Here is a 15499-nt window from a genome sequence, read left to right on the forward strand (position 1 = left end):
GTTTTCACTAAAAATAGATGATTGATTGACCTTCACAAGACAGCTCTTCCTTGATGTTAGTCTGTAACCTTTTATGATTTGGGGGGTAGTGAGATGAGGCATTTCTTAATAGTCTCCTGAAAAAAACCTCTTTGACTTCAAATATTGAGATTACAGTCCATTTTCTTCCTTTTTTCATGTTTTCGCACTTTTTTGCTTGTTTTATGATCAGAAACTTACAATGAATTGTGTATGTATGTTATAAAGAAATTGTAAAGGCTTTTTAAAGTAATCTTTTCCTGCCTTACCATCATAGAAAGGCTGTAGACGTGATACAATCTCCCTTTTTTAAAAACAAAATTATGTTGAGTAGTAGCATCTTAGGGGACAGTTAGTTGGAGCCTTTGGAGACTTTATCTGCCTTTAAATTGTTTGAAGGTTTTAAGGTGGGTATGATATTTTTAACATATTGTATATAGTAATTTTTAATAAAAACATATTGAAATAATATCCTCTTTTGAAAATAAAATCTTTGTGCTAATTAACACCAGACAAAGACAAACAAGTTTTATAATAAAATACCACATTCAAAGTTACCTATGAATTGGCTGGTTTAAGAATATACTTTGCAGTGAAATACAGCCTGAAATGAAAATATATCTCTAAAGACAAAAGGTGTTGCCTTTGTAATAAATGAAAATGAAATATCTCCATTCTTTTCTCTTCATATAAAACAAATCCGACACCAGATCCCATTTTAGTAGAACAGTGGTTTTCCTTGATGAAGCTGAGATGTTTTCTTTAAAAGACTATAGGACTGGTAAGTAATATAAAGAAAGCTGAGTATCCTTGGGAGGTAATTCTTAGGGAATATGAGGTGCTATCTTGTGTTCATTTTTATTAATTAAATGTGAATTTAGACCAAGCAAACAGTAATTGCAGAATGGAAAATGAGACAGGATGTTAGTGAATGCTGCATACTATTTTTGTGAAAGGCTTTTGTGCAGAATCTCTAATAAAATGAAATCTTTTTTTTTTTAAAGCATGTCTGTTATTTACTTTTAAACTTCACGACAAGGATTCTTGTTTGACAGGAAAACTGCAAACATTCATTGACCCAGAATTTGACTTAGCTCTTTCCTGTCTCGTCTTTCTCACTTACAAAGGGAAGGTACCATATAAAGTAGATTTGTTATTAAAAAGAAAGAAAAAAGTATATTTACCATAACCAGAAGTTGTTTGGGGCTTAATTAAAAATCAGTGCTTACAGTCCAGATCTCAACAAGTAGTCCTGCAGTGAAATCACCGTGTGTCTCTCAGTTCTTCTGTCTCTAGCAGCAGACGTCCAGAGGTTGCCAAATTGAATAACACATTTGAAAAGAAGTTCTAGGCTTTTTACTGGCCCAATCAGAGAATCCTGGTACTCTCTCTCTCTCTGCCAGAGTAATCAGTTATTTTTCATTGGACATTTTCTAACAGTCTCCCTATCCTAAAATACTCCTACTACAAGGCGATTTCTAGACAGATGTGATTTTATATTTTAAAAGACTTAAATTACTGTCCCAGTGCTAGTCAGTATATATAGTGGCTATCCTGGAAAAACAAACTGAGGACTAGTTGAAGAGAAGCATATCTGCTGTCTGCTGTCTCGCTATAATGCCTGTGTGGGTACATCATCACCTTGGAACTATGGACATATCACTAGAATGGAGCACACTCGTTACAGTGGGGCCAGTATCCCCCTAGGGGGGTGAGAGTTGGTTCTTGGAGGGGGGGTAAAAAAAAACCACCTCAACTCTTTATGTGTAAAACACAGATATACATATACAAATATATAGTGTATCTGTGGCATTAAAATTTCATGGGTTGGGGGTGGCAAATAGAGAAAAATGTTTTTAAAGGTTCCTCGAGGGGGATGGTAGTGAATAAAACATTGAGAAGCACTGCCTTAGGGTTATAAGCTGTGTTATAACACATCAACTTTTTAGTGTTAATTAGCCCCTTTCTCCCCCCAAATGTATCATCAGTACATGATTCCTGTGCCTGCTGTTTCTTTCCGCCTTTGCTTAAATACTCCTGTACATACAGAGATCTTTGATACCTATGCCAGACTTGCACATCTACCGTTAGACCTCCGAAAACTAGCAGTAGGTACATACTTCTGCACATAATCCTATTTCCTGTTAGTGTGTGGGTCTGAAGACTGAAATTTTCCTTTAACTCTGTATAGCCACTTCAAAGGGAAGAAAAAGACACCAAATTTTTAAATATTTTCATGCCAAACTGAAGTAGTAAAAGATATAATTTTTATAATTTCCACCATTGACTATGAATGCAGCCTTTCTCCTAGGAAAATGACTGAGTGGGTCTGGGCTTGGCTGGCCCAGCAAGCACTTTCAGGGTTCCTTTTTGAATGGCTGGTGAAACAAAGTTCCAATTGTTTCATCCTCAAAAGAGAAGGCCGGGATGGGATGTGGGCCACTTTTAGCCTAATAGGAAATGAAGTAATTCTTGGGTCATGCTTCAGCAGTCTTGTTTATCTGTAGCCCTGTTTGGTTTCCATGGGTATGGGTGCTTCATATAGTGATAAGGAGCTTGCGGAAAAGCTCTCTGACCTCAGGAGCACACACCTCCTGACCTGTGAGCTTAAAAAGGGTTTGGATTAGATGCTTTTAAGAGGACCATCAGCAGTTAAATTTTTGTTTCCCACCTGGGAGCTTCTGGTTGTGTGGTGTTTATTCTGCATTCTCCCCTACCCTTTATTTTTTCAGTTCCACAAGTGTCAGGGCAGCGTTTAGCTCAGAAGCTGTGTTGGGCTTATGCAGAATCTCCTGGTACAGTGATAGGGATCTGTTTTCCTTGAGTCACCTGAATAGGAGCATTTTAATAGCTAATATTGATAATAAGTACCAGTTTTAGATGCCTGTTTATGCCAGATGCTTGCTTTGTGTATGGCCATCTCTGATTTTTTTTTTTTAAACAACCTGGAAGGTTGGTGATGTTCCCATTTTGTGCACAAGCAGACTTCAAGGTTGAGTGATTTTTTAGAGTGACCTAGCCTGCAGTGGAGATAAGACTCAAACCTGATGTTTTCCTACTCTACAGCTAGTTGTCAGCATACTTCAGAACCGCTTACAGTTCACTCAGTAAGGGTCTGATCTCTCCCACCCCATAATTTACTTTATAATTCTGCTGTAAGATCAGACCTGATTGTGGAATATATTCAGAAGTCAGTTTAAAAAGCGATATTGAGGTGTAGGCCATGTTTCTTTAACATTTTATCTCTCTTCTTCCTCTGTCTCAATTCTCTGGGGGCAGTTCTCTCAGAAGAAGCTCAGTAAAATTTTCAGAACTTCCCCTTTTAAAAGGAGTTGTGATCTTTATTTTCTTTCTTTGTTAGCAGGAAATTGAGTGGACAGAAAAACACCATAGAACCAGCTGAAAACCTTGTAACTCTTCTTTATGTTACAGCTTCTGTTTTCATATAAAAAGAAGTAAAATTGTGGTTATTATGTCAAATTGGATATGGTTTCCATGTTTTTGCCATGAAGATATAGACATTGTTAATACCTTGTATTTCATGTGTACAAAGGCAGTCATAAGATGAATTGCTTCTGAAAATACTCATATCTTTAGAGCTAATTTATGGTAGTAAGATATTCTATGCGTGGAGATGCAGTGATTTCAGTTTTATTAATGGGTCCATATTATATAACCTTTGTTTTTAAAAAACGTTGACTTTTTTGCTAGATGCTTTATCTGAAAGGTCATAGGGATTAAAAATTAATCTTGTGAACCACTTGAGCCTAATAGAAAACATGAATGTGAGAGAGTAACCCTGCCAGCCTTGCATGGTGGTTTTCCAGACAGTAGGGGAGGCACTTTGTTCATGCTTAGTAGTAACTCTTCCAATTTACTGAAAGACTGAGCCAGGAAACCCTCAGTTCTCCACCCCTCTTTTAACCCTCAGTTTTTCTTTGAAAAAAGAAGCCTATAATCATACCAAACAAATTCCAGATTTATGGCACATTTTACTTAGGGTGATTCATAGTTTCTGCCTCAGATTGTGAGTTCATGTCTGAGGGGAAAATATTGGGCTAACAATTGGATGACTTCTCCTAGATATCTATTTCTTGGCCTTTTCTGACATTCTGCCTTCTCTAATACACGGTTTTGTTTTAGTTCCACATAAATAGAGCAGATAGTTCACCCATCCACACATCCACCTTCTAATAGATTCTGCTGCAGCAGTGGAAAGAATTGTGTGTGCTTATGCTGCTAAGCACATGCGTGTGCACACGCGCAGACATACACACCCCTAAACCACCTTCTATTTCTCCCCTCTTTGTCCTAGCCACCCCATCCTAGCTGAGTAAACAGTCATTTTAGCAATTTCAGGTAGATTTCTGTGTAGATACATGAGTTATGCACTTTCCAGTTTTGAGTTAGGTCGTATGGCTTCACCATGGCTTTGGGGCCTGTGTGTGTGTGTACGCGCACGCACCTGTGTAGGAGAATGTGAGATGAAGTCGAAGATCTGGAGTATGGCCTGGACCCTGTATATATACAGGAGGTGATTTTACAGAGCAGTGATGATGTTTACTTTTTGTGGTGATGTGGCTCCCTTTCCGGCTCAAGCTCTCAGGTGTCGCACACACCTCTTCACAGGCTTGGGGAAGAAGACAAGTAAGAAAGAATAAGAACTGTTTGGATGGATGGGCAGTGGGTATTATTGTAGGTTAGTGTAATATCTCTTCTAAGACAGAGTGTGTTTAAGTTTGGAAGGTAGAATTCAGTTTGGATCCCACATTATTCACATTCTCATCGTTAAATGTTGAAACCTGTAATTTTAATTTTTATTGACATTTCTTCACATCTAAAAGGACTGTCAGGAACTTAAAAATGAGCTTAATCCTGAGTAAATGGAAAATGTTATAATTATTGGTGAGATTAATGAACAAGAACCACAACATTCTTAAAGTACAGTCATCTCTCAATATTGGCAGGGGGATTGGTTTCAGGACCCCCACGGATACCCAAATCTGCAGATGCTCAGTTCCCTTTGTTGGCCCTCTGTATCCATGGTTCCGCATCCAGGGATTCAGCCACCCATGGATCATAAGTACAGTAGTACATATATGTACTATTGAAAAAAAATCCACGTATAAGTTGGACCCACACAGTTCAAACCCATCTTGTTAAAAGGTCAACAGTAATTATTCTGACTGAAATACATAGTGCTATGTCTGTCTGTCTACCTAATTTGATTGGAAATGAAATGAGCCTGTGTATGTTGTTTTGGGTGATAGTATTAAAGAATTTGAGAGGAGTCTTCTAAATTGTAGCTCTTCACTTACAAGATTAAGATACTCTAGATTTTAAAGTGTTAGAGAAGTTTTCAAAGAAGTTGTTTACCTTAGGCCATGTAGTTTAGGAAGTAACAAAATAGGTGTGCCCTCACCGAAAGGCATCTAGATGTAGCCTAGTTAATATCTTCCTGAAACTCTCTTGCAGTAATTATCCCATTCCTTGAACTTACTGCTTCCATTTTTGTTTTTGAAACTGTTTCTTGTTCCTGGGTGTCTTCCTAAGTTTCTCTCCCCATCTTCTGCCTGGTAAAACCCACAGGCTTGTACGGCTGGAGAAGCCATAGAGCCTGCAGAGGCTGTTCCCTCATGCTGTTCAAGAAGAAATTGAGACCTGGAGAAGCAGAATCTGAGGTCATGCAACTTAGGAGTCTTATAGCCAGGATTTGAACATAGTATTTTTCTTCTTTCTCCATTGATTCTTCCATGGTACCATTATTTCCTCTTCAGGCCTTCTTGTCTCCATGAATCTTGGGTATAGGGGCAGATGTGACAGCAAGGAAGCTTGGGTTCGGATTCTAATTCTGCCACTTAGAGGCTTTATAACCTTGGACAAATTACTTAATATTTTTGTGCCTTCATTTCCTCAGCTGGCAAATGGGGATAATAGTAGTACCTACTGCTAGGGTTGTTATGAGGATTAAATGAACTGTTATTTGGAAAGCACTGAGAATGGTGCCTGGTACAGAGAAATTATTAGAGAAGTGATAGACAGACAGGAAGGATAGGACAGAACTGTGTCTCTGAGTTCTGAGAGTTGCAGTGAAAAACCCCTGTGGTTGGAGAGTTGGGAGCAGGATACCTATCAAAAAGGTCCTTCTTAACTGCCACCTTTCTCTTGCTCACCTGTGAAATGCACTGGTCCTCTCCAGCAAGTCTCATGGTATGTGTTTCTCTAGAACGCACCCCATTTTGCAGTGATCTGCAGCTTGTCTGATTTCCCCCTCATAGACTGTAAACCTCTGGAGGGCTCAGACTCACTGTGATTAGCTTCTAATTACAGTGTGCTGGGCTTGGTGGATATCCAGATGTTGGTTTTTTGTCTGGTTGGTTGGTTGGTTGGTTTATGGCCGTGCCAAATGGCTTTGCAGGCTCTTAGTTCCCTGACCAAAGATTGAACCTGGACCCCAGCAGTGAAAGCACTGAGTCCTAACCATGGACAGAGAATTCCCTAGATGTTAGTCATTAAATGTTACAGAATAGTTGAAAAGAAATACATTCTGCCAGAAAGACACCCAGAACTCTACTGCCTGAATCAGCTGATTTGTTTCTCCTGATGTTGTTGTCTTACATAATTAGGCTGATTGCCCTTCAAAGAAAGAGTAACAATTTTTTTCTAATTTCATTTCATATAGTTGATGTATAAATTCAACATATTTATTGAATTGAAATACATACATGGGTGTGTACACTCAGCCACACACACGCATGCACACATGTGTGCCAGAGGATGCTTCAGTTTCCCACAGCCTTCATAGAAGGAATTCAACTGGGAAGGCAGTGGGAGCACCTGGTGGAGGTACGTGTTTTTGTGAACACTGATCTCGGTGCTTCGTGAACCTGTTCCTCTTGCTTAGTAGTCATGCTGTCATGTCATTCCAAGTATTGGGCTCTTTGCAGGTAGGGATGTAGCCGTCACCCTTCCTTCTTTATTTATAAGCAATGTGTTACAAAACTCTTGCATCATGACATAATAGGCCGTGACCTTTGGCATCAGACTTGAATTTGAATGATGGCTTCTTCACGTGTGTGTAAAGTTGGGCAGATTACTTCTTGAAGTCTCAGTTTTCTCATCTGTAACTCAAGGACAGTACACACCTCATACATTTGTTGTGCGGAGAAAATGACATGTCTGATGCCTGGTATGTAGTAGGTTCTTGGTTGTAAGTATCAATACTTGTTACCATCCTCAGATTACACAGCAGTGAGAGATTTGTTTTGTCACAAAGTAAAGCGTTTAAGGAGGGCCTGGGGGAAAGGTATGTGTGGAAAATCTATTCACTTATTACTCTCATTGGTTATGAGGGGAAAAAAATGATTGTTTTCTCTTTCAAAGACAGCAGAAAGCTTAGTTTGTTCTGTCAGGTGTGAAGCCTCTGCTGGCTGTGCCCGTGGTCTAGAGAGTCTGATTTGGGGACCTTCCACCTCATCCTGCTGCAGGAAAGGGCTCTCCGCGTGCAGGTGGGCTCAGGGGAGCCTGGTGCTCAGGTGCCTGCGGTTCATCAGGCAGAGCGCCAGGGGGCGCAACTCAAACAGAAACATCAACTCCATTTTATTTTTCTTTTTTCTCATCAGAAAGATATTTATGAAAGAAATGATGATGTTAGGAGCATAGTTCCAGCTAGTTGAGGTCAGTGCCTGAAAGCTGAGGAAAAACATGTTTTGATAAATATGTTCTGCATCTTGGAAATAACTTAATTCTGTGAGACTGAAAACCCAGAGAAAGTCTGATTCTCCAGGAAGCCCTGTGCACGGGAACAGTGCTGTTAAACCTTCTTGATCTTACTCGAGTGGAGCTCCTTGGGATGGTATGTAGCTTGCCACCTAATATTGCAGCTCGCGAGGTCTCTGCCCCTCTGGATGGGCACCACGGTCTCTGGCATGCTTGCTTCTCCTGAACTGGGTTTCTAGCCACCGCAATGCATCATCCCTGTGTGAACCAGGTGATTTCATTGAAGTTCTCTTTACATTACAGGAAAGAACGTTTGTCTGAGAGCAAAAGTTATTTACTAGACCTTGAATTGCTTCATAATAGTAAAATAAGATCAAGTCGTTTTGTACTTTTCCAAGTGCTTTCTCATTTGCTTGATTGTATCGTGGTGATAATAAGGCAGGTGCCGGGGCATCTGTACAATTCCTGCCATGCAGCCTTTGTGAGTGACTTTTTCCCTGTTTAGTTTTCAGATCCAATGCGGTTCAGGAAGGGTTAGACTTCCCACTGTATGCTAGACCTTACGAGGTCCTTGAGCTTTCATCCTTTAATTTGTTCAAGTTGAACAGCTGTAGTTCAGTGTGTTTTGAGATTTTCAGAGACTGCTAGTGCCAAACACTATGCTGCTGGCCTGGTGGCAACTAGAATACAAAGCAGTTTCTGTTTGGTAAGAAATTCATATTTGCAAATAGCAGTTACAAAAATGAGTTGGAAATGGAGTTTTAAGAAGTTTGGAAGGTTGCTGTCAGAGCTCAGAGGAAGGAGGGGTTTCTTTCAGGAAGGGGAGCTCATATGTCAGGCAGTAAGAGCCAAGAGGCTGCCCCAGTGTCTTTGGAGGAGGGCTCTAATCCTGTCTTCCTTGCTGCATGTGTTTCTTTAGGTCATGACTGCTGCGAGACAGTGAAGGTGCTACTCTGTGCTTCCAAAGAAGGCCTGCCTGTGTTTGTGGTGGCGGAAGAAGACTTCCAGTTCATCCAGGACGAGGCCTACGATGCAGCCCAGTTCCTGGCAACCAGTGCTGGAAATCAGCAGGCTCTGAACTTCACCCGTTTCCTGGACCGGTCAGGACCCCCATCCACGGATGTGAATTCCCTTGATGAGAAGGTTGCCCTGGCCTTCAGGCACCTGAAGCTGCCGGCGGAATGGAATGTGTTGGGGACACATGTGACTTCGCATGGTAAGAACTTAAGTGACCTGTAGTCTTTAAATCTGGAATTCTTGTGTTTCTGAATGGGGCTGCTTTCCTGTGGCGATTGTCTTCATGTCTTGCCATGGTGGCTGAGTGGACCTTGCAGTTACTGTAGCACGGTGGCCGTGGTGGCATCTCTCCTCGGTTCTTCAGCTGAGCTGTTAGGCCTGTTCTTGCAGTGAAATGACCCCAGGGAGAGCTTGCTGTTGTCGTCGGTGGTGGCTGTCATTTAAAGTAGAGGGTGGCACATTGCCATTCCGTGGACCCAGATTGCAGGCTTGATCTCCGTGTGTAGAAAGAGACCTGTCCTTCATGAGGAGAGTAGCAGAGTAACTTTTGATACTTCTTTCATGTTTAATTATCAAAGACAGGAATTTCATTATTGTAGTCTCAAGTTCTCTACAGATTCCATGAAATTGGAGGAAAGGAAAAGACTGGGTAGTAATTGGGGGGCAGCACGAGAGCAGGCTGAGCTCTGGAAAATCCCACACGTTTTTAACCAGCGTATTTTCACTCATTTATTTTATCTACTGGCTCTCCATATGAGAGTTCATTAAAGGAAGGGCTCCACTTTTTAAAAAACACTGATGTAATAAGTATCTATTTATGTTCCTCTTATTCAGACAGGGGATTTCCTGCCTAATTATTCTTGTAGTAAATGACATCTGCTAGATGTTGTGAATATATATGTATGTGTATACACACACACATACATATTTAATGAAGCAGCATATACCTGGAGTCCAGTAAATAACATCATCTTTCCCTCCTGAGTACACATCTAATGGAAAGATTTAGGAGTTACACAGATAGAGATCAAAATGTTCGCTTTTTTGCAGACAAAAATCTAGAGTGGAAGGCTGGCTTCAGGCCGCTTGCCGGAAGGGGTTGCTTACGCTTTCTACTTTATCTCTCAAAGAGTTGGACTGTCACAGGACTGCCCTTCAGCGTCCACTGGCTTTGATTATTGTGTTGTGTAGCAGAGCACCTAGAAGTCACCCCCCTGCAGGCAACCAGATCCTGAGGAGAAGCACTCAGGGGCTGAGCCAGGGGCATGCTCAGTTCCTGCTCTCACAGACCTGTCAGATAACCTTGTTTTTCCTCCCATGGAAGAATGATGAGGAAGTGTTTGCTAGTTTTTGTTCTCTTAAACCCACTGAATTTAACCATTAAGGTGGTGATTAGCTGCAGGAATGGTGTCCCCCACTATCAGGGGCTTCCTGTCAAGATACTACCGGGCACTCCTGCCAGGTAAAATACAAAAGAAAGCATGGACTCTAAAATGAAGGAAGAAAGCATTTGTCCCTTTTGTTTTTCTTATTAATATAGGGTCTAGGAAACCTCTGCATTGCTGAGATCTAGAGATCAAAATATTTGCCGTTATACCATGGGCACCTTTTCAGAAATGTAATGTACAGAAACGTCTAGCTCATGCTGTTTCTGTGTTGTGATCAGAATGATTATTCTGGTTGCCACTTTTAAATCAGTGTCAAGAAGGATTGCATTAGTTATTTGTGGGGCTTAAAGTTTGTGTGTATGTGGTTTTGCTTTGTCTTGTTGAAAGAAGGCACAGGAATTGGATAGTTTGTTTACATCACATGATTAGAAAGAACTGTAGAAAAGTGCAGGTCTGAGACTTTAGGCATATCCTTCCCCTCTCTGGGTCTGCACCTTTGTCTTTAATAGGGAGCTTGCCAGCTTTAATATTTTTATGGTCTTTCTTTGTGCTTCTTAAGTTTCTGCTGTACAGAATTGCTCAGGCAGTGCTAGCGAAGGGTAAATCAAATCTGAACACTTAGGGAAATGCCGGAAAACCACAATAAGGTGCCATTATACACCTTTAGGAAGGCCAAAATTAAAAATACCAAGCACTGGCAAGGATGCCAACAACATCTCATATATTGCTGGTGGGAATGCAAAATAATACAACCACTCCAGGAAGCAGGTTGGCAGTCTCCTGTAAAGTTAAATGTGTGTGTACTGTATGATCCAGCAATCCCACTTTGGGCTCTTTGTCCTAGAGAAATGAAAACTTACATTTACTCAAAAAAATCTTTGCACAAATGTGCCTATAGCAGCATTATATTCACCCCGAACTAGAAACAACCCAGATCTCCCTCACTGGGTGACAATATAAACACATTGTGGTACAGCCATACAATGGACTACTACTCAGCAACAAAAAAGGAGCAAACTTTTGACATGTGCATCAACTTGAATGCATTTTAGACACATTGCACTAAGTAGTCAGTTTCCAAAGTTATTTATGATTCTATTTATATGATACTCTAGAAAAGGCAAAATTGTAGGAACAGAAAATAGATTAGTAGTTGCCAGGGGCAAGAAGTAGGGGAAAGGTCTGACTGCAAAGGGGTATCATGGGGGAATTCTTTGGGTGTTGGAATGGTTTCGTGTCTTGGTACTGGTGTTTGTAAGAATCTATGCATGTGCTCAAACTCATAGGACTGTACAACCCCCCAAAAGTGAACTTTATTGTACATAAATTAAAAACAAAAGAAAAGAAATTGAACAAGTGAGGTGTGTACTTTACGAGGTGAAAGGCATGCAAGGGACTTGATGGAGCTGTCAGCACTGGAATCAGGAGTCTCATTTCAAGTGCTGGATTCACATTCTGCGGTTGAAATTGTTCAGTTAATTGCGGATTAGAATCTGCAAAGAGTGGGTATTTTATGGTCGAGTAGCATCAATTAAGAGGTCCTTGCTTGCTGTTGGGGGACAAATGCAGAGGAACACTCTGCTTACAGCAGTGAGTTGCACTTCAGATACCGTTTTTTAAAGGTGTTTAAAGGAAGAAGGTACAAAGTCAGCTTGTTGCCTGGGGTAATCATGCAGCTAAATAGGGCACCTTGTTACATAACAGGACTACTTGCTGTTGAAAGCTAGGATGTTTACAGGTGTTCCAGCCTAATACTTGTACAAAGGAGTCATGTAAGATTTATGGTTAATCCTCCCACTCTAATCATTTAGATGCAGTGCTTTTTAACTTTTTTTCAGGTCAGTGACTCCTTTGAAAATAGCTCAGATTTCTCCCCAGGAAAAGTATACATAGGGTCCTACCTGCCAAAATTTACATATTGTTTCAGGGATTCAGTCTCTGAACAGCAGGCGTGAATATGACGTTAAGACCTCTTGGCTTAGGCTTGATATAAAGTGGAAGGAGCTTAGGCTGCAGAGTCAGTTTGTTGGCTTCGTTGCAAGAGTTTGTGCGGAATACTTAATCTCTGTGTTTCTCAGTTTCTTCATCTGTAAAACGGAGGAAAATATATCCAATAGTGTGTGCTAGTTTGCAGGCTCCTCGTTTTTAACATACCATGACCAATATCCAGTAGAGATATTGGAGACAAAGCACTGATGAGTTCTGATGAGGGATAGTGACATGTTCTATAAAAGGATAAAACAGTACAGCACTTCACAAAAAAAAAAAAACCCCGAAAAAACAAAAAACCTCTTTAAAGCACGAGGCCTTTTTTTTAAAGCACATTTCTAAAGTCAGTCCTTACTTTAAACATCACCAAGAGGGAGTTTGTCTATTTTATTCCTCCAAGTGTTCTTTAATCCCTGGTTACATAAAGCACTGTACTTTTGGTCTTAGTTCTGCCTTAAAGGCAAATAATATGGGTTCTTCTGGGTGGAGGGTGAATGGTAGGGTCGGAGTATCTTCCCTCTGAGTTACCAAGTTTCACTTAGTTGTCTCAGTTCTTCAGTGCCTCGGTGGTTAATGAAATGGTGAATTAAGATGGTTTTTTCCAGAAAGACTCAAGTACAGTAGCAGTCAGCATAACTCTCAGGTAACAGAGGGTGGGACTTTGAAGATTTGCTCTGAAGAAAGCAAAGAGGAGAAAGGTCTTGGGGGAAATCTGCATTCTTATTTAGTCATGGTGTTGTATAACTAAATGACAAGAAGATTTAATCATTTCTGAGGTGGAAGCCCTCCCCACAGAGAGAAATTTGGATGGAGGGAAGGATGAGACAGGTTTAAGCCAGGCTGCACTAGTAACAGCCTCTGTGTTCTCAGTTCTTTATAGCCGTAATCATTTGGTGTTTAATTCCCACACCTTTTCCAGATTGTTTGATAGCTTTCCATGGAAAATTTTCTTTAGCTACACTCACTATTATTTTTGTATGTTTTCAGCTATCGTAGCCACTAAAAAAGAAAATAATAAAATGTTAAAAGATATTTTAATAATATATAATATTGCAATAATCTAAGGAATTAACTCCAAGACAAGTGGTTCCTCGTAATGGCAGCATTTTAGCTCCAAAGGGTTTTGTTGCTTCTCAAACCTTGGTTCTGTCACAAGGTACACGTGTCATTTTTCCAAATGCCCATTTCTCACATGGGCCTGCTGTTTCCCTTCTCCAGAGGGTGTGAGCATTCCTGCATCTTATGGGACTTGAGGTTTATTTCAGAAGTAGTACAGAATAGTAGAAAGAATGGTGATTTTGAAATCTCATAGATACACATTCAAAGAGTATTGTGAGCAGGGTGATCGATGGGGTAGGAAAAGTACATGTAGCCTTTGATTACTGGTTTCTTCACAGAACTCAGAACATTTTGCTTAGACAGGAAATCTGATGACTTGAAGAGGTGCAGCCATCTCAATGCTCCTTGTGGTCGAATGCCTACAAGGCACAGCCCCTTTCTCTGCAGACCTGAGGGAATGTGGGGGCGGGGGTTGCTTACAGCATGTAAGTAGATAGTGAGCAGGATTTCAGACATTTTCTCCTACCTTCTTAGTGGGAAGCTGGGCCCACAGAGATATTTTTTTCCAGTTGAATATGGATAAACAGGAAAACTAACCAACCAACATATGGCCTATGAAATAACACTGGAGCATAAAGGAAATGGAAGAGTATCAGGCGTATTCAGGTGGAAGACTCTTTAATTTTTGTTAAGAAACCAAAGAAAAATTTAGAAGAGGTTTTCCATTTGTTCTTTAAAAGACCAAAGAAGTCAGACCTATTATAAAATCAGAGAAGGAAGCAACAAGGAGAAAAATAAGTTTAATGATTATGTCAGTCAGGGTCAACCAGAGAATCAGAACCAGTAGGAAAATATGTATTAAGATTTATTTCAGGGAATGGCTTGCACAGTTGTGGGGGCTGGCTAAGCAAGTCGAAAATTTGAAGGGCAAGAATAGAAGAGAAAATCATGGGCAAGCTCAAATCCACCAGCATGAGCCAAAGCTGCCATCCTCAGACTGGAAGGGGAAATCCTGAGCTGGATGGAACTCCACGAGCACAAGCTGACACTGTCCTCCTCAGGCAGGATTTCTTCTCTCTCTCCAGAGGAAATCTCAGCCCTGCTTTTAAAGCCTTCCAACTGATGATTCAGTTAGGCCTACCCAGATTTGCCAGGATAATCTTCCTTATTAAATCAACTGATTAGTCACTTGAATTACATCTGCAAAAAAAGCCATCACAATGAGGACAAAGAGGGAAGGGAGTTGGCTTAAATGATGCAAGGACATCCAGAATCCTGTAACATAATTAAATTCAAACTGGGGACAGAGGACCCAATTGACATCATAGGAAATGCAGTCAGTGATCTGAAAAACAAAGTTGAGTAGCTCTCACAATACAGAGGGAAAACACAAAGATCATAAAAGAGAAAACATAAAGAGTAGGTGCTCTGCATTTTAAACTGAGACAAGAGGAACAAAAGCAATGATGGACGGTATATTAGGTAAGGAAAATTATTTTTGGAGGAAAACATGACAAGGTACTTTTTAAACTATAGCATTAGAATGCTTGCATGATTGATTTTTACAAAAAGACGGAGTAATGGAGAGGTTATGGTTTCTAGACTCAAGACAGGAGAATTTTCATATCTTGCTGATTTTTTGCTGTGAGCAAGTTATTAACCTGTCTTCATCTGCAAAATGAGGCTGAAGATACCTCATAGGGTTATTGTGAAAATGAGAAAAGTGAATACAGACCACTTAGCCCAGTGCATGGCACTTAGCAGTCTTCACCAGGTATTGCTTTTCTTATTATCTGTTGGTTGCAGAGAGGGGTGACCTAAAAGTAGGTGTGGCACCTGCTGCTAAGGACCTTAGGATGAGATTTGGGAGCCTGCAGGTGCTGGAGTTGGAGTGCCACCTTTGAGCAGGTGTACAGCCTTATTATTGGAACTCTACTCTTAAAGGCTGAGCTGACTCAGAGCAAGTAAGGGATGAGAAAGGGTGGAGGTGCAGAGAAAACTAAGGTGTCGTCTCATGAGGCTGGACTTAACCAGTCTCTAAAAAATCACCTAGTTCCTGTGCAGTGCCTTATTATCTTTTTTGTATTTGATAAAGATGTCAGAATGCCTGTGAACAAGTGTAAGGCACAGGTCAGATGGTGATATTTGATCCTTTCTGAAGGTTCTTTCTGTCCTGGCCACCTGCTCTGAGTTGTTGATTATTAAAATTTGTACCTACACATGCAGTGGTTTCTTCCGTAGTGTTGAGGTCTTTCCAGCCTTGTGTCTGTGCTGAACATCATATAAATCCTGAATTAGTCAGTGTGCAG

At 40.6% G+C, this 15499-nt stretch overlaps 1 protein-coding gene across 7 annotated transcripts in view; it reads left to right on the forward strand.

Annotated features, from left to right (window-relative positions):
* The window catches only part of AKAP13 (A-kinase anchoring protein 13), a 334648-nt gene that overhangs the window by 133475 nt on the left and 185674 nt on the right, over positions 1–15499 (forward strand). For all 7 annotated transcript variants that reach the window (XM_057725147.1, XM_057725148.1, XM_057725149.1 and 4 more), the window contains exon 4: positions 8657–8953. In XM_057725147.1, the coding sequence (XP_057581130.1) occupies positions 8657–8953 (297 nt within the window). The remainder of the gene's footprint in view (positions 1–8656; positions 8954–15499) is intronic.

This window comes from Hippopotamus amphibius, chromosome 2 (genome assembly GCF_030028045.1).
Source record: "Hippopotamus amphibius kiboko isolate mHipAmp2 chromosome 2, mHipAmp2.hap2, whole genome shotgun sequence".
In the NCBI taxonomy this organism is placed as follows: domain Eukaryota; kingdom Metazoa; phylum Chordata; class Mammalia; order Artiodactyla; family Hippopotamidae; genus Hippopotamus; species Hippopotamus amphibius.